The sequence below is a fragment of the Mercenaria mercenaria genome, chromosome 13 (assembly GCF_021730395.1).
Source record: "Mercenaria mercenaria strain notata chromosome 13, MADL_Memer_1, whole genome shotgun sequence".
NCBI classification, from domain to species: Eukaryota; Metazoa; Mollusca; class Bivalvia; order Venerida; family Veneridae; genus Mercenaria; species Mercenaria mercenaria.
The window spans coordinates 35,677,073-35,704,186 of NC_069373.1; the positions used below are offsets into that span (position 1 = coordinate 35,677,073).

At 36.0% G+C, this 27,114-nt stretch overlaps 1 protein-coding gene across 1 annotated transcript; it reads right to left on the reverse strand.

The window, feature by feature from the left end:
• Positions 1–960: 960 nt before the first annotated feature.
• Positions 961–25,894, reverse strand: LOC123528852 (F-actin-capping protein subunit alpha-like). The gene is made up of 10 exons (XM_045308880.2): positions 25,788–25,894; positions 21,457–21,520; positions 18,314–18,362; positions 17,193–17,256; positions 16,282–16,352; positions 14,198–14,413; positions 12,192–12,276; positions 5,869–5,940; positions 5,378–5,440; positions 961–4,884 (listed from the first exon to the last, which is right to left on the reverse strand). The coding sequence occupies exons 1-10, from the start codon at positions 25,824–25,826 to the stop codon at positions 4,747–4,749; spliced, it is 861 nt and encodes a 286-aa protein (XP_045164815.1). The 5' UTR covers positions 25,827–25,894; the 3' UTR covers positions 961–4,746.
• Between the last annotated feature and the right edge of the window lie 1,220 nt (positions 25,895–27,114).

Consider the following 27,114-nt stretch of genomic DNA (forward strand, 5'->3'; position numbering starts at 1 on the left):
AATTGTCATATCTATAGATCTATTGTATTCCTACACTGGAAACTTCTAAGGGCCATAACTCTGGCGTTACTTGGGCAATCTGTCTGAAACTTGATGGGCCCCATAACCTCATAGTGGTGAACATGTATATGAAGTTTGTTTAAAAAAATTTAAATAAGGAATTTTTTGGGGTTTTTTGTGGCGGTGGGGGGGGGGATAGGGTGGGATGTAATCAAGGTAAGGGGGTGACCAGGTTCACATGTTTACAATAAATTTTCATGGAAAAGAATGAAAGAAATTTAATGAAATTCTACCAAATGGTAAGTTTGTTATGTACAAATATGTGGATTTTTATACAATTAAAGGGCAATAACTCTTAATTTACATATAAATCCGAACGAAATTGTGTGTACACAACCACATTATGGTGATCTAAATTCTGTTTAAGTTTCATAGTTCTAGGTCAAATATATCAAAAATTATGATGCAGAAATTGCCATATTTATAGTATCATAGTATCCTATATAGTTAACACTAGAAATTTCTAAGGGCCATAACTCTGGTGTTACTTGGGCAATCTGACTGAAACTTGACGGGCCGCAAGAACTCATAGTGGTGAACATGTATATGGAGTTTTAAATAAATATTCCCAACCATTTCCTAGATATGGCTCCGGACGGACGGATGGATGGACAACGCCAAAACTATATCCCTCCGACTTTCGTCAGGGGATAACAAAACAAAGGCCTGAAAATAGCTCAGTATGTTTTACTACTTTCAAAATATCCTTAACATCCAGCAGGGTCCAAGTGGAGACACCCCTCACATACCCACCACGTAATTCACTCACACTGTCTCCCTAAAGTTTAACACCCAATACATGCCTGCTGAATGGTACATGATCCTTGAAACAGCCCATTTCTATTCATTGTATTCACAGACCTATTTCAACAGAGGATTCAAAACAGAAATAACAATTCATGGATGATTGCATATATTTCAAGTAATATGGTAATTAAAATCATATATATTTATATACACTTGGCTAATTCCAAAAATCAAGCACTCAGTAATGTCGGCCACAAACAACAGTTCATAATATTTTCGTAACATCAGTTTAACTGGACATGTGTTTAACTCGACACGTGACAAATTTCAGCACTAATTTCTAAACACAATGTACTCAAAACTAAGTACTTTTAATACACAACAAGAATTCTTTAAGACTGAAAACAGAAAATAATTTCACTGTAAGGTCTTATTTCTTACATATAAACAGTTACATTAAAGTGCAGTGTTTAAACTGTTACAATTCTGTGCCAAATAAATGTTCACAAAGCAGTTTTTCTCACCGACTTACAGGCAGTACTCTGACATAAGTTTGTACACACAATTGTGTTTTTTTCCCTTTCACAAGAAATAAGCATTCATAAAAACAACACATTTAGCAAGATCATCTATTTTCCTATCTTAATATTTCACTAATAATTTTTTTTCCACCAAATTAACACATATTTCTGATGTTCCATTGAAGTCAGTGAAAAACAAGGAAAAATTGATGAAAAAAATTAAAACTTATTTTGAAAACTTTCAGCACTTCAATGTTTAGTCATACAATTCTTCATTAGGTTTTATTTCAAGCATTGTATGTGCAAGTCTATAAGGAACAATAATGTGGCACTTATTGTATATTTGCTCCAACTTCTGTATGATATCATCCCTCAATACAGAATATGAACCAATGATCAAAATACTCGTATTCCTAGACAGAACTTACTACAGATTCATTTACAAATCTGCTGGGTCATTCTTTTTGGTACTTCCCCTCACTTTGTGGTATTTCATCACACATTGTGGTATTTTATATTATTTATGTTATTTGCTGGTCATGTAAGATTAAAACAAATCCATCTCGGACATTTTTTCACTCTGTATTCTACAGGTATTTCAAACCATGCTACAATCGGTACAATGAACTGCATCAAAAACGCAAAAAATTAAACCAAGTTTCATAAATGCAATCAACAACAACATAAATAATTTGGCCAATTTATATATATCATAATAATGCGTGTATTAAGAGCAGAAAATTAAGCCCAAATTATACATAAATACAGCAGATGTTTTGGACCCCCAAAACTTACACAAATACTGCAAATGTTTTTGGACTAAATGTGCTACAACATTTTTAAGTCGATGCTGAGGTGTATCTGTGTGAAATATTGCAATCCTTTTTTTCATATATATTTAATATGCAGAAAAATAAAATCATTTAGTATTTACAACGCTGCTACTGAAAGATAAATATTGCAATCTTTTAAAGAGAAAGATGAGATAGCGTTTAGAAGGAAATTAATACCGTAACGGTTTTCCAGTGTTTTATACCATGTATTTGCTCAGTAGAGACAACATGGTAATAATCAGCCTGGGCATGTCAAGTTTAAGATTACCCTAGTTATTTTTCAACATGGACTGAGGGAAAAAAGAGGATGAACACTTTTTGAAAATGATTAAATTCAAATAATTTTTTTAACCATACCTTAACTGAAAATAAAGTTACAACGGCCATGAAATTCTCTCACATATCATGTAAAAAGTAGACATATGAGCCGTGCCATGGGAAAACCAACATAGTGGGTATGCGACCAGCATGGATCCAGACCAGCCTGCGCATCCGCGCAGTCTGGTCAGGATCCATGCTGTTCGCTTTCGAAGCCTTTAGTAATTAGAGAAACTGTTAGCGAACAGCATGGATCCTGACCAGACTGCGCGGATGCGCAGGCTGGTCTGGATCCATGCTGGTCGCATACCCACTATGTTGGTTTTCTCATGGCACGGCTCATATAATCTCCAAACAGGTAAGCACCAATCCAGGAATTATTTTATTTTGCGTTTTGCTTTCATCTGCAATAAAGTCTCATAAAATATACTAACAACTAATTGTTAGACAAAAAAAACAAACTTACATAATGTAATGTAAGTGAGAATTAATGACGGTTAAATCTTAATGAATTAATCTTCTGTCAAACTGAAAATACATTATTTTTGCTTTGCAAATCATATATTTTGTACGACCAAAGCCAAAGTACCCTCTTGCTTGCCTATTCATCCAGTGTGCACTTTGTGCAAAAATGAATTCTTGTATTTGTAATGAAGAAGGAAGTATCAAATACAGGTCTGTAATATTGAGTGATACTGAATGTTTCACAGATAAACGATAACCAACAATAAATTCAGACATTTACAATCTTTATCAAAATTACCAGTTTTAAAAATGCACTTTAATAGTAACCAATAAACAACCGGCATTCTGACATACAACAGGAACTTACAGATAACTCAAACAGCTGGAATGAATCTAAACAAAACAAATACAAAACTCTTATTTGTGTTCATGTTAACATTTTATCAAGTTTTTTTACAAAACAGCTTGAACTTTATTACATCAACTTTAATTTCCTCACTAGAACGTACCAACTTGTTTCTATGTTCATTTTCACATTTAATTTGAACGCCAACAACAAGAAGCATTGAAGATAAAACACCATGCTCCGTGAGTCTTTTTTATTTTAGTATTTTTCTATTTTCCAAAAACTGTCATGATCCACAATGTATTCACTAAATGAGCCGTGCCATGGGAAAACCAACATAGTGGGTGTGCGACCAGCATGGATCCAGACCAGCCTGCGCATCCGCGCAGTCTGGTCAGGCTCCATGCTGTTCGCTTTTAAAGCCTATTGGAATTGGAGAAACTGTTAGCGAACAGCATGGATCCTGACCAGACTGCGCGGATGCGCAGGCTGGTCTGGATCCATGCTGGTCGCAAACCCACTATGTTGGTTTTCTCATGGCACGGCTCAAATATACTTTCATTTTCAGAATATTTAACATGCAAAGACCTTTCTTATGTTACCAAAAACAGAAAAAAAAGTTGATACGGCCTAACTTTACCTAAAAGGAAGTATACATAATGTTCCTGGTGTTTTTATGTTTCAGATAATAAACAAAAAAGTACTTCAATTATACGTAGTGTGCTTCACGATCAGCATCATGATCAACATAATATCCTATATAACTGATCATTTCAACACAATCATTTCAACATTACGCTGGTGTAACTATAGTGCAAGAATTATTCCTTTAACCCATACCCTGCTAAATTTCTATATATTGAACTTGTCCATCTATTAATTTGGACAGTACCATTAGCTGTTAAAAGGTGTACATACCAAAAAGATAGTGACTGAATGGCGAACAGTGCAGATCATGATCAGACTGCACGGATGTGCAGGCTGATCTTGATCTGCACTGGTCGCAGAATCACTCGTGTCCAGCAAGATAAGGGTTAAAGTTAGGATTAATTAAACAATCATCCTAATGTTGGTACAGTCTCACAGGCTATAGGTCTTTTTTTAATAAATAAATACAAATTTCATTAATAATTCTTTGAAAATGTGGTTACTGTCACGTTACAAACGTAGGATAACAAATGTGCCTCACCATGAGAAAACCAACATAGTGCTTTTGCGACCAGCATAGATCCAGACCAGTGCAGGATCCATGCTGTTCGCCAACAGTTTCCCTAATTGCAATAGGCTTTGAAAGCGAACAGCATGGATCCTGACCAGACTGCACAGCTGCGCAGGCTGGTCTGGATAAGTACTGAAATGAGCAGCTGTACAGAAACAAAGATGTGTCTGTTCCCATGGCAATTTTAGTTGAGGATTATTTCTAAATGTCTATGAAACATAAGTGTTTATGCTAACATTATTTTTTTAAAGCACTGCCGATTTTGTAACCTAAAATTTTGTTCCAGTCTATCTTGGTGCGTGTGACTGGAAGTTGGCGTCGTAATGCTTTAAATGTCGTGTCCTTCATTGTATAGAAGTTCTCCGATATGGCAGTCTGCAAAAGCAAAATATTACACATAAAAGGGCAGAAGCATTTTAAACCTGGTAAGTGTTTAATTACCACTGAACACAACAGTTTAAGTTTTGGGTATAATTTAATCAGTAGAGTAAGGTAGTGCAATTATTCTAGATGATTATGTCTAGTTGTTACTGACCCCTAGGTACATGTAGATACCTTTTCAAACAGAGTTCAAGACAAGACTCATATGCAGTGGCAAGGTGTGTTATGTTTTAGAATAAGTGACCTAAAGCAGAGGCCTCCTTAGAAATTAAAATACTGGCTTAATAGCGCTGAATTTTCTAAATTACTTTTAACATTCTGACATTTCTGATGTCTTTTTCAATTCAACAATCATCATCTGAATACGATTTCTGATATAAGCCTGCACACACTAAATGGGGTAAATGTGTTCGCAGAACCAGTGATTTAAAATACTGAATAAATTTGTTCATATATCCCATAATACAATCAAAATGTTCTACTCTACCTGATACTCCACACCAGCATCTTCAACAAATTTCACAAACTCCTTCGCCATTTTTTGTTCATCCTGTAATTGAAACAAAATTCAATTGAACAATTGCTTTACAGCAGTGACAAAAATGAAACTTCTTTCATTTTTACATTCTAACATGAAAAAACATGCACAATTTAATTTAAACACAGCAACATTAACCTCACATTGACAATAGTTTTGGCACCATGTCAGTACTACTGTGTACTGGATACATGTTATGTTTAAAGCCGTATGTTCAATTCACTTTGAACTATTTTACTTTAAATACTTATACTGTGATAGACATAACACTGAAGAACACAAAGTTTAAGTTATTATTTTTTATTTATATTGAATGACTGTTGTGGAACTTTAAGGATATTAAGACAGACATTAGTGGTCTACATTTCTTCCACTCTGTGATGAATTCAATGGTACTTGTGCATAAATATAAAATAACAGGAATTCTTGTTGGTACTTACTTGTGTATTTATAGTATGTTTGACTTCTTTTGAGCTCACTAACTGTACATTGCCATCTTCATAGTAGTGAACCTAGAAAATACATGAAAGGAGTTCACAAGGATGCTTTAGTTTGTTGTATTTGAAAATTACAACCTGACTGATTAACAGCTTAAAGAAACTAAACATAACTTGTGTATATATCATCTACTGGTGTATGGCCTATAAAACAAGAGCCGCCACAAGACAGCCAATGCTCGGCTATTCCAATAGTTGTCTCAGAAGCAGGAATATTACCCTAAATGTTAAAATATCTATAGAGTTTCAATCCAGTATCAGCATTAGTTTTGGAGATAGTAACTTGCACGCAAAACTTTCAGTCTGAAAAGGGGCATAATTTGGCCAAAATGCATGTCAGAGTTATGGAACTTGATGCTATCACCCGAGACACATGTGAAGTTTCAAATCAATATCTGCATTAGTTTTGGAGATAGTAACTTGCACGCAAAATTTTAACCAGGATTGTCCAAGTCCAAAAGGGGCATAATCTGGCCAAAATATGTCAGAGTTATGGGACTTGACATAGTAATGTTGGTAATTGACCAAGAAAAAGAAAGTCAAATCATAATGGTGAAGAAATGTATGAAGTTTCAATCCATTTCCACAACTGTTTCCCACGAGACATACAGAAACTTTACCAAAATTGCTAAATTTAAAATTGGGCCCTAGTGGTTCTCAAGTTATGAACTGGAAACAGTTTTCCATGTTCTGGCCCCTGTGACCTTTGATCAAGTGACCCCAAAATCAATAGGGGTCATCTACCATGGTTGTCCAATCATCCTTAGAAGTTCCATCATTCTGGGCCAAGTGGTTCTAAGTTATTGATTGGAAAGAATTTTCCATGTTCAAGCCCCTGTAACCCCCCTGACCTTTGCTCAAGTGACCCCAAAAACAATAGGGGTAATCTTATCTGTAAGTCCTATCATCCAACAAAGTTTGAAAGTTCTGGGTCAAATGGCTCTCAAGTTATTGATTGGAAACAGATTTTCCATGTTCAGGCCCCTGTGACCTTGACATTTACTTGACCTTACTCTGTAAGCCCTATCATCCTATCAAGTTTGAAGGTTCTAGGTCAAATGGTTCTCCAGATAATGATCGAAAATGAAATGTGACAGATGGACGGCCCCCGTGACCTTGACCTCTAATGGAGTGACCCAAAGAACAACAGGCGTCATCTACTCTGTAAGTGCTATCACCCTATTAAGTTTGAAGGTTCTAGGTCATATGGTTCTCAAACTAGAAGATGCTTTCATAGAAAAGTGCATGTCTCCCCCAATGCATAGTCGTATAGGCAAGAAAAGGGGACAGAAGCAAAAGTCAAAGAGGCATAGATGGTCGGCTGCAACAGAGATCATCTACTTGGCATATCCAATCATCCCACAAGGTTTCAACATTCTGGGCCTAGTGGTTCTCAAGATATGAATTGGAAACGGTTTTCCATGTTCAGGCCTCTGTGACCTTGACCTTTGATCAAAATTAATAGGGGTCATCTACTCTGCCTGTCCAATCATTCTATTAAGTTTCAACATTCTAGGTCAAATTGTTCTCAAGTTATTGATTGAAAATAGTTTTCTATGTTCACCCCCCTTTGATCTTGACCTTTGATGGAGTGACCCCACAAAACAATAGGGGTCACCCACTCTGTAAGTCCTATCACCCTATGAAATTTGAAAGTTCTAGGTCAAATGGTTCTCAAGTTATTGCCTGGAAATGAATTTAAATATTCTGTCCGCTGCGACCTTAACCTTAAATAGAGTGACCCCAAAAACAATAAGAGTCATCTACTTTGTGAGTCCTATCAACCTATGAAGTTTCAACATTCTGGTTCAAGTTGTTCTCAAGTTACTGACCGGAAATGGATTTACATGTTCTGTTCGCTGCAACCTTGACCTTTAATAGAGTGACCCCAAGGGATTATCAACTTGGCATGTCCAATCATCCTATGAAGTTTCAACATTCTGGGTCAAGTGGTTCTCAAGTTACTGACCAGAAATGGATTTACAGGTTCTGTTCGCTGCAACCTTGACCTTTAATAGAGTGACCCCAAGGGATCATCCACCTGGCATGTCCAATCATCCTATGAAGTTTCAACATTCTGGGTCAAGTGGTTCTCAAGTTACTGACCAGAAATGGTTTTCCTTGTTCAGGCCCCTGTAACCTTGACCTTTAATAGAGTGACCCAAAATCAAAAGGGGTCACCTATTCTGCATGTCCAATTATCCTATGAAGTTTCAACATTCTGCGTCAAGTGGTTCTCAAGTTATTGATCGGAAATGGTTTTCTATGTTCAGGCCCCTGTGACCTTGACCTTTATTAGATTGAACACAAAATCAAGAGGAGTCATCTACTCTGCATGACCAATCATCCTATGAAGTTTCAACATTCTGGGTCAAGTGGTTCTCAAGTTATTAACCTTTAGCCTGCTAAGTTTCTAAAATGGACTGGTCCATCATTCAATTTGGGCAGTACCATTTATTATTTGAAGGTGTGTTCACTGAAAATTTACTGACTGAATAGCGAACAGTGCAGACCATGATCAGACTGCACAGATGTGCAGGCTGATCTTGGTCTGCACTGGTCGCAAAAGCAAAATAACTTGCCGCCAGCAGGCAAAGTTAATCAGAAATGGTTTTCCATGTTCAGGCCCCTGTGACCTTGACCTTTACTAGATTGAACCCAAAATCAATAGGGGTCATCTACTCTGCATGACCAATCATCCTATGAAGTTTCAACATTCTGGGTCAAGTGGTTCTTAAGTTATTGATTGGAAATGTTTTTCCATGTTCATGCCCCTGTGACCTTGACCTTAAATAGAGTGACCCCAAAAACAATAGGAGTCATCTACTCTGTGAGTCCTATAACCCTAGGAAGTTTCAACATTCTGGGTCAAGTGGTTCTCAAGTTACTGACCGGAAATGGATTTACATGTTCTGTTCATTGCAACCTTGACCTTTAATAGAGTTACCCCAAAATCAATAGGGGTCATTTACTCTGCATGACCAATCATCCTATTAAGTTTATATATTCTGGGTCAAGTGGTTCTCAAGTTACTGATCGGAAATGTTTTTCCATGTTAAGGCTCCTGTGACCTGGACCTTTGATGGAGTGACCCCAAAAACAATTGGGGTTGTCTACTCCATAAGCCCTGCCATCCTATGAAGTTTGAAGGTTCTAGGTCAAATGGTTCTCTAGTTATTAACTTGAAATGAAGTGTGACGGAAAGACTGACAGGGCAAAAACAACAAGAGGGCCAATATGGCCCTAGGTCGCTCACCTGAGAAACACACCATGATAGTGTAAACATGTTTGACCTAGTGATTTCATTATCATTAAAATTGGAGCAAAAACCTTGAGTATAAACAAGTATTTTCTTTGATTTGACCTAGTCACCTAGTTTTTGACCCCAGATGACCCATATTCAAACTTGACCTAGATTTCATCAAGGCAATCATTTTGACCAAAATTCATGAAGATCAACTGAAAAATACAGCCTCTATCACATACAGAAGTTTTTTCTTTGATTTGACCAAGTGACCTAGTTTTTGACCTCAGATGACCCATGTTCAAACTCGACCTAGATTTTATCAAGGCAATCATTCTGACCAAATTTCATGAAGATCAATTGAAAAATACAGCCTCTATCACATACACAGGCTAAATGTTGACAGACAGACGACAGACAGATGCCGGACATCAAGCGATCAGAAAAACTCACCTTAGCATTGCATAATTACTGACTGGAATAGATTTCCATATTCTGGCCCCTGTGACCTTGACCTTTAATAGACTGACCCCAACATCAATTGGGATTATATGTTCTGCACATCCAATGAAATTTCAACATTCTGGGTCAACTGGTTCTCTGGTTTTTGATCAGAAACGATCTTCCATGTTCTGGCCCCCAGTCACCTTGACCTTTAACAGAGTAACCCCAATATCAATAGGGGTCATCTACTCTGCATGTTCAATCCTCATATGAAGTTTCAACATTCTGGGTCAAGTGGTTCTCAAGTCATTGATCGTAAATGGTTTTCTACAGTCAGACCCGTGACCTTGACCTTTGATGGAGTGACCCAAAAACAATAGAGGTCATCTACTCCATAAGCCATTCCACTCTATCAAGTTTGAAGGTTCTAGGTCAGATGGTTCTCCAGTTATTGATCGGAAATGAAGTGTGACGGACAGACGGACAGGGAAAAAACAGTGGGGAAGAGACATAAATAATTTGCAATTTACCTATACTTCGAACAAGAGATCACAGAGTGATCTTGGCGCCCACCAATGTGCCATTTTTGAGTGTTCCAAATTTCAAGGCTTACTGACTAGCTCAAGGTCAAATTTCATTTCCGTACACAACACTGTGCAATGGTCCAAATTCGAAAGCTGTAGCCGGAGTAATGTGAAAGTAGGTCACTAGATCAATTTCAAGGACAAAGTTCTTTGTACACAAAACTTTGCATGTGCAACAAGTTTGAAGGCTGTAGTTTGAGAAATTTGGAAGTAGGTCACTAGGTCAATCTTAAGGTCAAAGTTTATTTCGGTACACTAAACTATGCAAGTGGTCCATTTGAAGGCTGTAGCTTGAGAAATGTGAAAGTTGGTCACTAGGTCAAAATCAAGGTCAAATTACACTTCAGAACACAAATCTATGCATGTGGTCCAAATTTAAAGCCTGTACCTTCAAAAATGTGAAAGTAGGTCAATGTCAAGGTCAAAGTTTGTTTCGTTAAACAATCCTATGCATGTGGTCTAAATTTGAAGCCTGTAGCTACAGAAATGTGAAAGTAGGTCACTAGGTCAATCTTAAGGTCAAAGTTCATTTCGGTACACAAAACTATGCAAGTTGTCCAAATTTGAAGGCTGTAGCTTGAGAAATGTGAAAGTAGGTCACTAGGTCAAAATCAAGGTCAAATTTTATTTCGGAACACAGAATTATGCATGTGGTCCAAATTTGAAGCCTGTACCTTCAAAAATGTGAAAGTAGGTCACTAGGTCAATGTAAAGGTCAATGTTTGTTTCGGTATACAAAACTATGCATGTGGTCCAAATTTGAAGGCTGTAGCTTGAGAAATGTGAAAGTAGGTCACTAGGTCAAAATCAAGGTCAAATTTCATTTCAGAACATGAAACTATGCATGTGGTCCAAATTTGAAGCCTGTACCTTCAAAAATGTGAAAGTAGGTCACTAGGTCAATGTCAAGGTCAAAGTTTTTTTCAGTGCACAAAACTATGCACGTGGTCCAAATTTGAAGGCTGTAGCTACAGAAATGTGAAAGTAGGTCACTAGGTCAAAATCAAGGTCAACTCATGTCAAGGTTCATCTTGCCACTCAAAACCATACATGTGGTCCAAATCTGAATGTTGAAGGTTATTGACAAGAAGATTTTAAAAGCTTTTCCCTATACAAGTCTATATGAACCATGTGACCCCCAGGGCGGGGCCATATTTGACCCTAAGGGGATAATTTGAACAAACTTGGTAGAGAACCACTATATTAAAAATGCCAAAGCCCTAGTCTTTGTGGTTTGGACCAGAAAATTTTCAAAGTTTTTCCCTATATAAGTCTATGTAAACCATGTGACCCCCGGGGCGGGGTCATATTTGACCCTAGGGGGATAATTTGAACAATCTTAGCAGAAGACCACTAAATGATGTCACAAACAAAATATCAAAGCCCTAGGCCCTGTGGTTTTGAACAAGAGGTTTTTCAAAGTTTTTCCCTATACAAGTCTATATAAACCATGTGACCCCCGGGGCAGGGCCATATTAGACCCAAGGGAAAAAATTTGAATCATCTTGGTAGAGGACCACTAGATGATGCTTCATACCAAATATCAAAGTCCTAGGCTCTGTGGTTTTGGACAAGAATATTTTCAAAGTTTTTCCCTATATAAATCTATGTAAATTATAGAAATAAACAAAGGGCCATAACTCATTCAAAAATTGTTGAACCAGTCTGATTTTCAGGGGGACACAACTAGGGTACCAATACATCATTCTGACAAAGTTTGGTAAAAATCCCCCTGGTAGTTTCTGAGGAGATGCGATAACGAGAAATTGTTAACGGAAGGACGGACGGAATGACGGAAGGACGACGGATCACGGACGCAGAGTGATTTGAATAGCCCACCATCTGATGATGGTGGGCTAAAAATTGACAATGACTTAGAAACAGTTTGCAATTTACACATACTTTGACAAATTGACAGTGACTGAGAAATAGTTTGTAGTTTACCTGTACTTTGACAAAATGACAGAGTGACTAAGAAATAGTTTGGAATTTACCTGTACTTTAAGGAGACCTGTAAGCTCTGCTTTTCCTCCAGACTCTGGAAATGTAACTGACCACTGGGACCGCCATCTTCCATTCCTGATAATATATGAAATTGTCACTAGATTTTAGAATATCTCTAAGTCATATTACCATGGAACCTCACTCCTTTTGGCAGAGACTGATGACTTTACATGGGACAATACTTAGTTTTGAAGACAATCATATGTCACATGTGACTCACATTTGGCTATTAATGGCAGACATCAAAGATAAAAGTTAACAAGAGCTATCTTTAAGACAGCCAATGCTCGACTATTCAATTTGTTGTCCCAGAAACAGGAATAATACTCTAAATGTTAAAATATCTATAGAGTTTCAATCAACTATCTGTATTAGTTTTGGAGATAGTAACTTGCATGCAAAACTTTAACCAGAAATTTAGTTTTAAGTTCAGAAGGGGACATAATTCTGCAAAATACATGTCAGAGTTATGGGACTTGATGCTATGACCTAGTTTTATATACTCTAAGAAACATGTGAAGTTTCAAAGCAATATTTGCATTAGTTTTGGAGACAGTAACTTGCTAGCAAAACTTTAACCAGGATATTTTCAAATACAAAAGGGCATATAATTTGGCCAAAATGCATGTCAAGAGTTATGGGACTTGATGATATCACCTAGTTTTATAATCTCAAAGACACATGTTAAGTTTCAAATCAGCATCTGCATTAGTTTGGAGACAGTAACTTGCAAGCAAAACTTTAACAAGGATTTTCTAAGTTCAAAAGGGGGCATAACTTGCCTAAAATACAAGTCAGAGTTATGGGACTTGATCCTGTGAGGTTGGTAATTGACCTAGAAAAAGAAAAAAAATAAGTTTCAATGCTATATGCTTTTAAATGATAGCTATACGTACTTGTATGCAAAACTTTAACCAAGGTGTGATGCTGATACCAGGGTGAGTAGAATAGTGCGGACTATTCGAGCTAAAAATGGTAAAGAATCAAAAAAACACTTGGTAAGTCAAGTGATGCCATCACGTAACAGAATACTACCGAAAAATCAAGTTTAATCAAGATAATGAAAGAAAACAAGAACCTGAGTTCAATAAACACTTGATGCCCCCAGTGGCATCCTTGTCGATAGATTTTGCACCTAAGTCCAAAACGAGGTCAAGGTCAAGGTCAAACTGAGGTCAGGTGATGTTTGAAGATGAGGAGTGGTCACAGTTAACATCTGTATTAGTATCAATTCATTCTTGTGTAAGGTGTATTGATGCTAGATGAAACGGTCCCATTTGGTTAACCAAAAGATGGCCCATATAAAGCAACCAAAGTCCAAAATGAGGTCAAGGTCAAGGTCAAAATGAGGTCAGGTGATGTCTGAAGATGAGGAATGGTAACAGGTTACATCTGTATTAGTATCAATTCATTTTTGTAAGGGGTGTTGATGCTAGACGAAACAGTCCCATTTGGTTAACCAAGAGATGGTCCATATAAAGCAACCTAAGTCCAAAATGAGGTCAAGGTCAAACTGAGGTCAGGTGATGTCTGAAGATGAGGAATGGTCACAGGTTACATATGCATAAGTATCAAGTCATTCTAGTAAGGGGTATTGATGCTAGACAAAACGGTCCCATTTGGCTAACCTCGTACGGACGGACGGACGGGACAATCACAGTATGCCCGCATCAGTAGATGCTGGGGGCATAAAAATGTCAATCAAAAGTTGGGAAACTAATAAACAGGAAATAATACACATTCCTAGGAGTTATGAATAGGACTACTCATGAATCTTCCTTGTTGAGGCATGTAATCCACTTTCAAGCCTTTTTCATCATTTAGCACATGTTTAACTAGCATTATACACAAACAGAATGAGAGTGCTTACATTTATATATACCTGGAGCAAGATAAATATCATATTTCACAAAACAGATTTACATTTTGACAACTAATGAAGTAAGATATTCTGGCTCTGTATCTTGAGAAAACATCTATAGTCTTTAGATCTTACCAGAAATTTTTAGGTTGGAACTGATGGCTTTCAATACAAGCTATTATAGTTATATTTCCACCATTGCTGCTACCATATGTTGACGAAACTCCAAATTTATAATATGTTTTATGGTATGATGTGATTGCTTCTTCCACGGCCGCTCTCCATGGTTCGGATGCACGGTCATAATCTGCATCCTGGAAGTCAGAGGCTTCCTTCTTTAAATGATCATACCTGAAAATAAAGTACAATCAATGTGGGTCTGTCATCTCTTTTAGCTTGACTATATAACAAACATCAAGGAGGTTATTTGATACTTTTAATGAAGTATTTGTGCTTTGTAAGTCGGTGAAGTCATGACCTCAGTGAGGATGGAAATCACACCAACACAGTTTACATAATAACACTATATCCACTAAATTGTTGTTACTGCTAGCTGAAGACAGTTTTAGGATTTTTATTCCAAGACCTAACACCCACAATATTTTTCTGCATTAACTTAAAAGAATCAATAAACTGTCAATCACTTGCCTTGAAAATTTCTACAATGACTACAATGCAGCTTGTTTCTCTCAGTTTTCAATACAATATGGATCCCTTTTAATATCTAAGTAGTTTCACTTTACAATTATTCATGCAAGGAATCTATGAGATTGTCTCCCTTTAGAAAACTCAGCAGAAAGGTTTAACCCCATCTTGACAAATTAAAACATCCTAAATAGTCGGTTTATACAAGTATTACATTTGAGTCACCCCTTCAATTAATTCTCTGTTGTTTTGTAAAATGCCACAAACTAAGGGCCATAACTCCAGATAAAATCATTGAACCATAGCATTCCAATGATAAACACAACTAGGCTTGGCAGTGTTAACTCCTAGGAAGTTTGGTGGAAAACCAATCAATAGTATAGGAAAACCACAGATATCTCTGGTCTGGCTAAGTGAAATCCTGATGGGAACACCAGGTGCACAACTTCACAGGCTATGTAACAATCCTCTAATGTTTATGACAAAGTCAAATAACTGCAAAACAAACCTGGCAACTTTTAAATTTTGCCAAAATATTTTTATCTTTGGCAAGCAGGACTGGAAAATCAAATTTTAAGAGTACCATCCGGGAGAGTTTCTAAGAAAGGGAGAGAGTTTCTAAAAAAAGCTTCCTACTCAATCCTCTATGTTTGTATATTTGTAAAACTGTAACAATTGTAACTACTGTTTAAACCAAGAGTAGCACCTGTGAAAAATGTACGTGATCAGTTGTTAAAATTTCAAACGAATCCATAACTTTCAAATATACACCAATACCCAATTAACCACCTTTTTGAAGAATACATACAGTTTTGAACATAGCAAAAATTATATTTAAAGTTCAACCCTTTTCAACCAAAAACTTCTTTATCACAAAGATAGTAAATCATGTCTATAATACTATGTAGCAAATATTAAAATGTTGAGAAACAAATGAGAAAATGAACATAAATCATTAATTTTCATTTTCCTTTCTTCTATCTTCTTTTTGGCATATAAGTTTGGTCAAAATTTTCTAATTTCATTTCATATTAATTTCAAAAATATAGACCAGCAACAGAACCTAAAATTTTGTATTACCTCCCTTTTTGAGGACATATCCATGCTGACAGATTAAAAACTTTAAACTAAATGCTTATCTCTTGGGTAATTCTCTATTAAGTCAATAATATGAAATAAGGCAATGCCTCAATCCGGAATCATGACAATCCATCAGCTTGCCCAGAAATATGCATTTGTATCAATTTAAAGGTAGATTTTGGAATAAAAAACATACTGCACACAGCTGTATACTGATGTGCAAGACGCTGCGGTTCGGACAAGTTATGTGGACACTTATTACGCACAAGGAAAAAGTGTACTCTTCCAAAAATCCGAAGTCAGACACTCTGTGCATGTGCCAGAAGATCACATTTTTTAACTCGATAGTATATCTCATTCTGTATATATCGCATGTTACCGTAGAGGGATCGATCCTGATTTTCATCGCTCTGCAACGAAAATCAGTAGGATCAATTCCCTATAAAATATCAAGAAATACAAGGCTCTCATTCTAGAGAGAAAGAAGTCCTTACTTAAATGTCTGTTTGGTTCTTGGGTCTAAAAATCTTCCTTCTCCTACATCTCCATGCTCTGTTATCAAACACTGAAAATAAGTAAAACTAATTAAACTATATCAAAACAAACTTAATCAGAGGCAATGAATAAACAAATGAAGTCTTCCTGTAAAATTGACAAATTCTAAAACTGGACTCATGGAAATCTGTCACTGTTGCCATCCACTCTGTCATATTACTATTAATTATGAACTGTGATGGTTGACAAAATGTCATAAGCCATTAAGTCTACTGAGAAAATAGTTGCCCCTCTCATGTATCAAAACGGCAAGATTCCTATTGGCTGTCTCTCCCTACTGCGATAAACGGGCATTATATACATCACAGTTGAACAGGCAGGAATAGTGTAAGACAGGGCAAACTATATGTAATGTACTGAGAATTACATGGTAATATTAAACATACAAGAGCTGTCCGTAAGACAGCACGCTCGACTTTTCTCAGTGCTTGACTCTGAATTAGAGCTTTGCCATTAAAAACTTTAAAAACTTTAACCAAAAAATTTCAAGTTAAAAAGAAGCATAACTCTTGTCAAAATTTAATTCTGAGTTATGGAGATTGTTCTGCTGGTGTAGACTTTGATAGTAAATAACTATTTTAAGTTTCAAGTCAATTGCTTTGATAGTAACAGAGATATTTGACTTTATCAAAAACTTTAATCAGAGTGCAATTGCTCTACTTTTTCTTCAAAAAGTTGAGCTAAAAATGAATCTATTTGTGTCCTTTTTTAAAATATAACAAAACTCTTCATCATATGCAAGTTAGCTAGTCTGATAGTCACAATTATCAACAATGTTGAGACATGGCTTACACACTAAGAAACCAGCTCAAAGGCTTGTAAGGCTGTCTGGATAATGAAAAAAATCTACCTGTTCTTCCGAGCCACTCACTTTACATGGTGTGAACTGGTCTTTGTTATACTGTGCAAAGGACCTGTAATTAAATATAAATGAAAATCGAGACATGTTTCAGTTTTTGGTTAACATTGCACTAAAACCTGCAAAACAGTTAGGTTGAACCTTTTAGCATGTTTAACATGTATTGCTTACAATAAACATGATAAACATATCTAAATGAAAAGAAAACAACAGTTAACAAAGTTCATAAATAAAAGATATACTGTCATTTTACTACTAAAGGCCATTAGATACAATTTAACAGCCTAAAAACACTAACCAGACTGCATCATGGTAGTATACAGCAATAACTTTATGCAACTAAACAAAGTAATGATTTACAACATTGGCAGATTTACATCTACAGAGAAGCCCTTATTTCAGTATGAACTATTATTACATACTTGTTTCTATTCCCCGTTAAGTTACACTGGTACCGAAAACGTCAATATTTTTCCATACACTGACGCCCGAATTTTATATTGGGTGCGTGACGTAATTAAGTGTATGTTGTTGCACTATTTTTTCAATTTAGTTCAGTATCGCAATCCTATTCAGGCTATTGAATATATTTATGATATTTACATAATATTTATACGTGTAGATGCGTATGCATTGAAAAATATGCACTCGTTCTTCAACAGAAGAATATTGCGCTCCTAAAGTCGTGCAATATTTCCGCTGAAGAACTCGTGCATATTTTCCAATACAAAGCTAATAACCTATAAATATTCCAGACATGGTGAAAAACATGCCAACAGTTACACCAAATACATGTATTGCCTGACTATTGGGACAAATATTTTTCTCTCAAATCATTGACATATTTCGTGCAAGACCAGATTGCACTCTAAAACAGCCCTTCTAACATGAAGGCTAAATGCAAAGGGAGATAATAAGAGCATCTGCTGGAGTTACATTCCACTGATTCCACTGTAAAATAGTAAATGAAGCTCTAACCACATTTAAAACAGCATTTTGCAGAATTTAACTTTTGACCATGTAAACTGTGGCAAAGACTCTGCTGCATAATAAGTATGTTTACAGAAATCAGTTTAACACCAAAAACAATCTAATTTGTGAAAGTCACCTACCCTGAAGCACTCTTTAGCAGATTGTCATCATTCACCAACAGTCGCACATCTGCAAAAGGAAAAAACAATGCTTTAAACATGAATATGTTTTAGACTTTTTTTGCAGAGACAAACATTTCAGCAAAGACTTAGACGACATAGAAAAAAATTATTGCCAAGGTTTTTCTAAGATTAAGCCTAGTAACCTCAGAACACATTCTGGCAAAGATTTATGAAAATCAAATAAAAATGACATAGTGAATGTATTTTTCACGAGATGAATGACCCAGATTCAAACCTGTCTGAGATTTTGATATATTCTGGCAAAGTTGCATTCAGACTGGACAATAATTATAACCTCTAGAGTGTTAAAAAAATTGTTATCAACTGACTCAGAAGTATCACAACCTGTATCAAATCTTGAGCACTACCAGAGAATATTTCCCACCAATATTAAAACTAGATCTATGCCCTCGGGCAACATGTCGTGACAGCCCTTTGACCAATAACTATGACCTTGACCTTTGAAATAGAGTCAGTCTCATTGAGTTAAACATTCAAGCCAAATATAAACAAGATTCTTCAATGCATGTCAAAGTTTTGGACCGGACAAGATCTGATCTATGATCTTGACATTAAGTTTACACTAATTTGTTTTAGCTCAATTTTGATGAAAGCTTCAAGCTTATTGGAACCACTCTCGAGTATGCTTCCTGGAAAAACCAGTACTGGTGTCATATGAGAAGTCATAGTCGTGACCCCAGTGGGGCTCGAACCCAAGACGTCTGGATTGAGCGGCTGACACCTTATCCACTAGACCACCGCTTCCCTAGACCTTTGAGATTGGAACTTGGTGTTTGCACAAGACACTCTGTCTCACTGAGGTTAACATTCATGCCAAATGTAAACAAGATTGCTCCATACATGTCAAAGTTATGGTCCGGACAAACAAGTCCAGACGGACGCACACATGGATGCACACACTGACACCAAACAGCCATTTGGACAACTATGTCTTCGCTTCTGTAAGCGGGCTCGACAAAATTGGCACAATATTTAAATACAAATATTATTAAACAGGGGTCTTGCTAGGTCCAATTTTTGGGAGAAGTCACTTGTCCCTAAAGTTGATTTAGGGAGAAGTGGGAGGACTGCATCAATTTTTCATTTCTACCTCAATGCTGTGAAGTAATTCAAAAGGTGGCTAAAATTTTTTTGTTTCTAGATAAAAAAATTGATGTGACCATTCATTTTCTTAGTTAAATCATTTCCCATGTAGTGATTATTGTTTCATTACAAAATTCTGAAAAAGTTGTTTTTCTGAAATTAAAGCCAATGCTAACCTAACCCACCGATTTTTGGTGTTATATCTTGTAATATATGAATGCAGGATGAAAGGGTTTATTATCAACACCGAGTTACCACTTGGGCGAACAGTATCTCATTCAATAAACTGTAAGTATTCTGTGTCAAATCTAGAAAAACATATTCATTAATACTTTACATGCCGTTCTTTTACCATGGATACCAAATAATTGTGTCTATTTAATTCCAATTAACTGTTAATCTACAATTTCTTTATAAAACATTGTTTTATACACACGCACATGTTGACAATTAAACCCTAAGTGTCAAAGACGTAACTGCGGCGCTAACTGGCTGAATACAATCACCTCTGTTGTAACGGATAATTCGATTTGCTTTCACACTTCTTGTGAAAATTATACAAGTACATGTACCTGAAGTAGGTGCAGCTTAAATTATGCTATCGGCATTTGTGTATACATGTATTCAACACTCATTTTGACATCGTGCAAATTATATACAGTCCGAGTAGTGCAGATCTCCAGATAAGCTTTTGGTGCAATTGGGTATTTACCCATCACTTTTTGTTTTAATTTGGTATCAGAAATCTGCATGACTGGGTTAAAAATAATATTATTACCCAGCCTTTTCAGAAGTAACTGGGTATTTGCTTAAACCAATTTGGTTAACCTTTAATGTTTTCTCCGATACTTTCGTTCCATCGTATTTCTTTGCACTTTTAATGCAGTCGGGCTCGGACATCAATTCATCCACAATATCCTGAACAATGTTCACTGCAATATGAGATCTCCCGTAAGATGCCGGCTAGTATCGGCAACACTATATCATCACAAACAGATAACTGTCTTTGTTGAACAACAAAATATCCTATTTTGTTTGTTTGTGCTGCAACAATGTTTTTTCTGTGAACTCTTTCTATATTATAAGTGGCTATTTTATCGGCGTAATTATTATTTACAAAGCATCCAAATAACATAGATCAAACTGAATGGTCCTCACAGACCTATGGTTTTTCTGATAAATAGCAACCTGTTCTGCCATAACGTATAACCAGTCTGTTGTCTAGCGTTAAGGTCTCATACCTGCTTTATAATACAGAAAATGTGATACGCAAGCGTTTTGTAATGAATTGGGTATTAGGAATTTTAATTGCTTATGGGTACGCACACTGTATGAATTCAGTTGGGTTCTCTGCAACTTTTAATTGCGTAAATACACAGCTTATCTGGCGCTCTGGTAGTGGTAGAGAGTGCGGATCAAAAAAATCGGGTGACTTTAATTTCATTTAATTGACCGTTTTCAATCATCTCTTCCATAAAAGGCTACATGGATTGTAGCTTCACCGCCAATGTGCTAAAAAAACAAATTTTCATCTATTGTTCCCAATTAAAGTATCATATAACAGTAACTGATTGCATAATCCTGTCAGTTCTTAATCAGGGTCATTCACGGTTGATGCACCTACCTGTCGGCCTGTTGATCAGCCGCTAATGGACGTTACAATACACGGAACATGTCCCATGGACATTGGCTATCCTGGCTGGTTTTGAAAGGGCACTTGTCAAGATAAATACACAAGCCTGATAAAATAAAAGGACACATGGCGCAAACGGGCAGTTTGAAGGGCAGCATGGCGGCACTTCAAAAGGGGCATGGCGCTGCGCCATGTTAAAAAGGCCTGCAGGAAACACTTCTCTGAGGCTGGATTTGAGCACAGTTTGAAGCTTCAAAGCGACTATTTCTCCCAAGTCGCTCCCTCGTGAGACCCCCGTTAAAGGATCACAATAAGATAGAAAATGTGAATATCTTTTAATTACAAATCTATGTCAGACAAATACCTGTGAAGACTTCATTGAATTCTCCTGGAGGCGCATGCAGAATGAAATCAGCTGCTATTTTGGCCTGAAAATATAGAAAATCAAGAATTATTGAAGATCAACAAACCATATTCAGACATATAATTTATGCACGGGCCAAAGAACCATATAACATGTGGCCCATGATGATCTTTGTACGCATCAATAACAGGGCTCGATTGCACTCTGTAGAGCACTTGCAACTTTATTTTTACATGCCCAAGCCTAATTTTTGGTTGCCAAAATGTAACATGGTAAATAGCCGTTGCTTGTAACTCTGTGGACAGACCGTCAGGAAAGGTAACTACAGTCAAGCACTGGAACTACCGGAACCCTAGCAACTGCCTTTAATTATTGATACATGTTACTGGACCGCTTGCCACTTCCTAAATTTTTAAATTACAATATTTATATTATTCATACTGCAGTAAGACCTAAAAAAGCTTTGTTTCTGGTTTCCAGACGGACCGTCTTTTTTTACCGCCGACCGTAACTTTTTTAAGGATCTGTCAGAGGAGTGCCGCAAAGCATCACGGGAACAAGACGGTAAAACTTGATGCATATACTAGATTAAATTACCTATAAACATATGGTCAACCCCGCCTACTCGCCTGTCAAACTTCAACCAATTGTAGCATTAATATCCCACTGCTGTTAATCAATATATTGTAAGCCGCCACCATTTTGAAAATTTTCAATCGGCATGTAAAAAGCCGATAAATTTAACGAGTGCATGATCTTAAGCATCAATTGTATATTATTTCTTGATTTTATTAAAAATACTTCAAAAATTATTCCAATTTCTGTAAATGAAATGCCCAGGCGCTGTAGATAAAAAAAACAAATCTGTGGACGTCTGAACTGCTGTACAAAATATAATTTGTAAAAAGATCGCCAATATCTACAAGTTTGGTATTATTTTCGAAAAGATTAATAAATAAATCAATTAAATGTATAAATCTGAGCAAGTTGATGCAAGTATCGGGCATTATTTAAGCACGAGAATCGAAACATGTATGAAAATTTTCACGGCGTTTCGATCTTGCACCTGATAAATTTACGAGTTCCGGACATGTAAATAATGGATAAAAATTTAAAGGCGACTTTTTCATAGCTCAGTTTATACTTTATTTAGAAATTTATGATAATAATGTATTTAGGATAAAAATAATTGTCCCTTGATGTGTTATTTCGAAGTCACATTTCACAGTGAATGAATCAAACAAGTGTATCTTACTGACCAAAAATACAAACGTGGTACAACGTAAATTATGATATTGTGATACGAGAACTTTTCAGTATTTTTGTCGATGAAAGATGCACTTATTTGATTTCATTCACTGTCAAATGTCACTTTCATATAGAGATTAATAAACCTGAGCCAGTGACTTTTTTGATAGCATAACTACATTATTGTACTAGTTTATGTTTATTGTTCAGTTTTAAGTTCACAGTTCTAGTCATACTTGATCTAAATCAGTTGGTATTCTAGTCAGTTCTATTAAATAATAAATTAAAGTATTTTGACAATATTAAATGTTTATTTCATGCCTCTGCAGCTCGCCTTAGTATTATTTAAAATGCTCACGGTGAGTTTTTCTGATCACTGTTTGTCCGTTGACGTTGTTTGTCATATGAACAAGAGTGTTTTATACACTCTTATTATCTTTTCACAGTATGTGCATGATGTTTTATTACTTTAACATGGTTCATACAGGACTTGGCAAAAAAAATTCAAGGACTTTTCAAGGACTTTTTATCGATTTTCAAGGACTATTTTAATCGCTTTAAATCTTAAATTACAAAACCATTTAGGCTCTTCATAAGGCATTATGACAGAAGAAAAGCTACAATAGCATATCTTAACCTTTATGAGATCTTCAATGGGATTACCTTTTATGAGCTATATTTGCCTGTATACATACTTAGTACATGTTTCTTATAAGTCTTTCAAGCTCTCAAGACTAGTTTTCAATTTGTCCTCAAGGGACTTCACTTCTTGTTTTCGCGTGTGATTTCAATGCACTTTCTCCTATAGTTCCGACATCAATGAGTTTATCACATACACTTATGCTTGTCTGACTTAAACTCCTTTAACCACGATGAATAATCATCCTGTGTAAGCCATTTATTGGCGAAACTACATTTATTTTTTGGGCCACTCATTGTTGTTGTTGATAAGTCACGCTACAATGACCATGCGTATAATATTTTAACGTTGTGAAAATCTCTATTCCGTATCTAACTTCCGTACCGAAACAGTGTTCAACTAGCGTTCCCTCCGTGGGTGTGCATGTATTTTTATCTTACACCATTTTTTTTGCTCGTTTTGACTTATTTATCATTTGTATTTTTCCCCTACTGTACGATTGCACCCCCGTTTTTAGCAAATTTAAGGACTTTTCTACCTTTTTTTTCAAAATTCAAGTACTTTTTCAGGGGATTTTTTGGAAGAAAAAAATCAAGGACTTTTCAAGGACTTAGGATCAAATTCAAGGACTTTCAAGGACCTGTGCGAACCATGTTTAATTAATTTGATTTTTGACCTGGTGACCCCACAGTCAGTAGGGGTCGTGTACTCAATAAGTATCCCCACATCACTTATTATCGGTGGTTACCTATTACCGGTGCAATCCGAAAATCTCGAATATTTACTTCCTGAAGAGCACTTCCGGAATCCTTTGTTTACAAAATTACACGACAGTTCGTCGAGTGTATCTTCCGTGAAATATGTCGTTCCTAAGGGTAAGTTACTTATTTATTCTTTATGAATTGATAGAAAATATGTTTTTCCAGTGTACTTTACTGATAAACTTCAATAACACTCGATGAATTAAGAATAATTCCCCAGAAAATAAGTGCCAGAAGGAGTTTCCTCCTGTAAATGACGTCATCAAGCACTGCCTCGCACATGTGCTTTTTGGCGCCCTTTTTGATGAACAATACTACTGGACTAAACTTCCGACTTTTCATTGTTAGGAACTGAAAAATCAAATTTCATTCAATATTGTGTGCATGTTATGCATGTGGTAAGTTTTTTTGTTTATTTCATTACAGTTACAAGCTAAAGTGTGATAAGTGTGGTCATTGGACACACCTGAAATACTGCTGTGCTGTGAAGTTTTTAAGGAGTCACGATGAGTTCTTCAAGTCACCACTGAATGTGATAATTCTGGTTTATCTGTGATTTTGACAAAAATGTGACAAAGTGCTGTTTGTGATATCATTCATTTATTTTATTCATGTTATATGTTATAATATACTGTTCTTTTCCACAGCAGATTAAAAAATCCACTAGCCAGAACTTTCAGCTCTGTGTTTACTTGTTATTTTTGTGTTTCTGGGTGGAAGTTTAATGCAGTAGCATTATTTCCCACAATTCCACCGGTAATAGGTAACTGTAAACATCCAAGATGGCGACCATGGTAGGTCAAAACATGACCTATTATTTCCGATAATTCTGTTCCCAGGTGGATAAAATTAACTTTTAATGAAAAGAAAATATTTGTTTCTTGAAAATGAGTTTAATTTTAGTAAGCATATGTATCAAATGTCATGTATTGTGGAATATCAATCATTAATACACCGGTAATTGGTACATCCAGGATACTATCAGCATGTGAAGTTTGAAGGTCCTGGGTGCAGTGGTTCGCAAGTAAGGTGCCTTCATGCAAAAAGTTAACGTTGTGACTAACGAACTTACGGACGGACAGTTGAAAACTAATATGCCTCCCTTCGGGAGCATAAAAAAATGCTTAACTACCGACCCATACTTTATCTGGAGCTGTAACCGGAAACAAACCTATTTTTTTGTAGGCCTTACTTTGTTGAATAATACTGCATAAATTCACTGGGGCCGGAAAAAAGGCGACAAAATGACAGAACAGTGATGAGCTGACTGGGGAACAAGTTGATTGTTGATGTTTCTAAATAAATATACATATGGAATTTGGAAAATTGGTCATGCATCAGCTGGGGAAGAAGTTGACAAGGGGACGAGTTGTAAATGTTTTTAATACAATTGGTCCTGCATCAGCGTTTTTGAATAACATGAAGTTATATGCCAAGAAGACACTGATTATATCTGTAAACTGATTTTTGTCTAATTTTCAGTGAGTTATATTTCACGTATAAATCCGGAAGTGATCCACGAAATATAAATAACCGAAACTGTCAATCGTTAAAATGAGAGATATGTTTTACGAAATAGATCTACTAGGATTCTGAAAAAAAGTTTACATGCTATAGTTTTAGAATAAGTAATTAAAGAAGCATTGATATCCTATAAATCAATGAACATGAACAAAGTTTACCCTCTCTTGTTCTGAAATTTGCTCATCGTCGGACGACATTTTGCTTTTCGTCACGCCTTTTACGCAGACTGGTTTCGAGGGCGTATGGCTAAACACTGAACACGAGCCGGACATGACTGGTAAATACCGAACATGAGAGATTATTATTTTATTAAAGCAATATATTACGTGTTTGTGATTTAAATTGATTACTTATGCTAAAAAACTAGTGCATTCCAAAAATATTTAAAATCCAAGCATAATTATGTTTTTAACTTAAATTAAAGATGATTATTTATATAGACTACAGTACGGGCGGTAGGGATAGAGTGCGAAATGGACTCCATTTCGCGAAATGGACTTTACGTCTACGAAATGGACTTTTATTATTTAAAATACGGGCGATCTGTTTTATGTCAACGAACATGACTGGTAAATACCGAACATGAGCGATTATTTATTGTATTAAAGCAAGGTATTTGTTTTTTTTTTGTTTTTTTTTTTTGTGGTTTAAATTGATTATTTATGCTCAAAAGCCAGTGCATACCAAAAATATTTAAAATTCAAGCATATTAATGTTTTTAATATATATAAAATAGAAAACTGGCGATCTAATTCATGTTCGTGAACAGACTGGTAAATACCAAACATGAGCGATTATTACTCTATAAAGCACTATATTATGTGTTTGTGGTTTGAATTTAGTATAAATAATATGAAATAAGGCACTACCTCAATGACTTCAACTCATCCCGTATTGAAAAGAGCTGTCTACTGACAGCACGCTAGACAATTTGAAACCTTTCCACCCATTACTGGCTTACAAACAAAATCTTTGATTGAAAAGGAGCATACTTTTGAAAATTTAAGTCGAAGCTACGGAAACTAGCTCAGAGAGAACCGTTGTATCCACCCAACTATACTAATAGTTCACCCTGACAAAAATGTTAACAAATGCCACTGCTGACAATCAAGTGACATCAGTAACTTTTTACCGCTCACCTGACCCAGCTCTTACCCCAGACAATCTGACCTAGATTTCATAGAGACAAACATTCTTACCATGTTTTATGTACACCAGGTAGATCATAAACCAAGATTTTTCAAAGATTTGACCTAGTGATTTAGTTTTTGACCTCTGGTAATCCAGTTTTAAACTTGATCTTAATAACAAAGAGACAAACATTCTGACAAAATTTTACGTGTGTTGACACGATTTTTCTTTGATTTGACCTAGTGAACTAGTTCTTGACCACAGGTAACCCAATTTCAAACTTAACTGGGAGTGTTAACAGTCAAATTGTTGATGAAGCACAAAGAGAGACACATAGTGATGACAATAGCTCAC

What these genes read in the sequence shown, in the direction of transcription:
- LOC123528852 (XM_045308880.2), bottom strand. Translation starts at nt 25,826, where the DNA reads ATGTCGTCCGACGATGAGCAAATTTCAGAACAAGAGAGG. An exon ending in TGAGTGGCTCGGAAGAACAG is followed by an intron (nt 16,353 to 17,192) that starts GTAGATTTTTTT and finishes ACTTATTTTCAG; the next exon opens with TGTTTGATAACAGAGCATGG. An exon ending in CAGGTCTCCTTAAAGTACAG is followed by an intron (nt 5,941 to 12,191) that starts GTAAATTCCAAA and finishes TGTATTTTCTAG; the next exon opens with GTTCACTACTATGAAGATGG.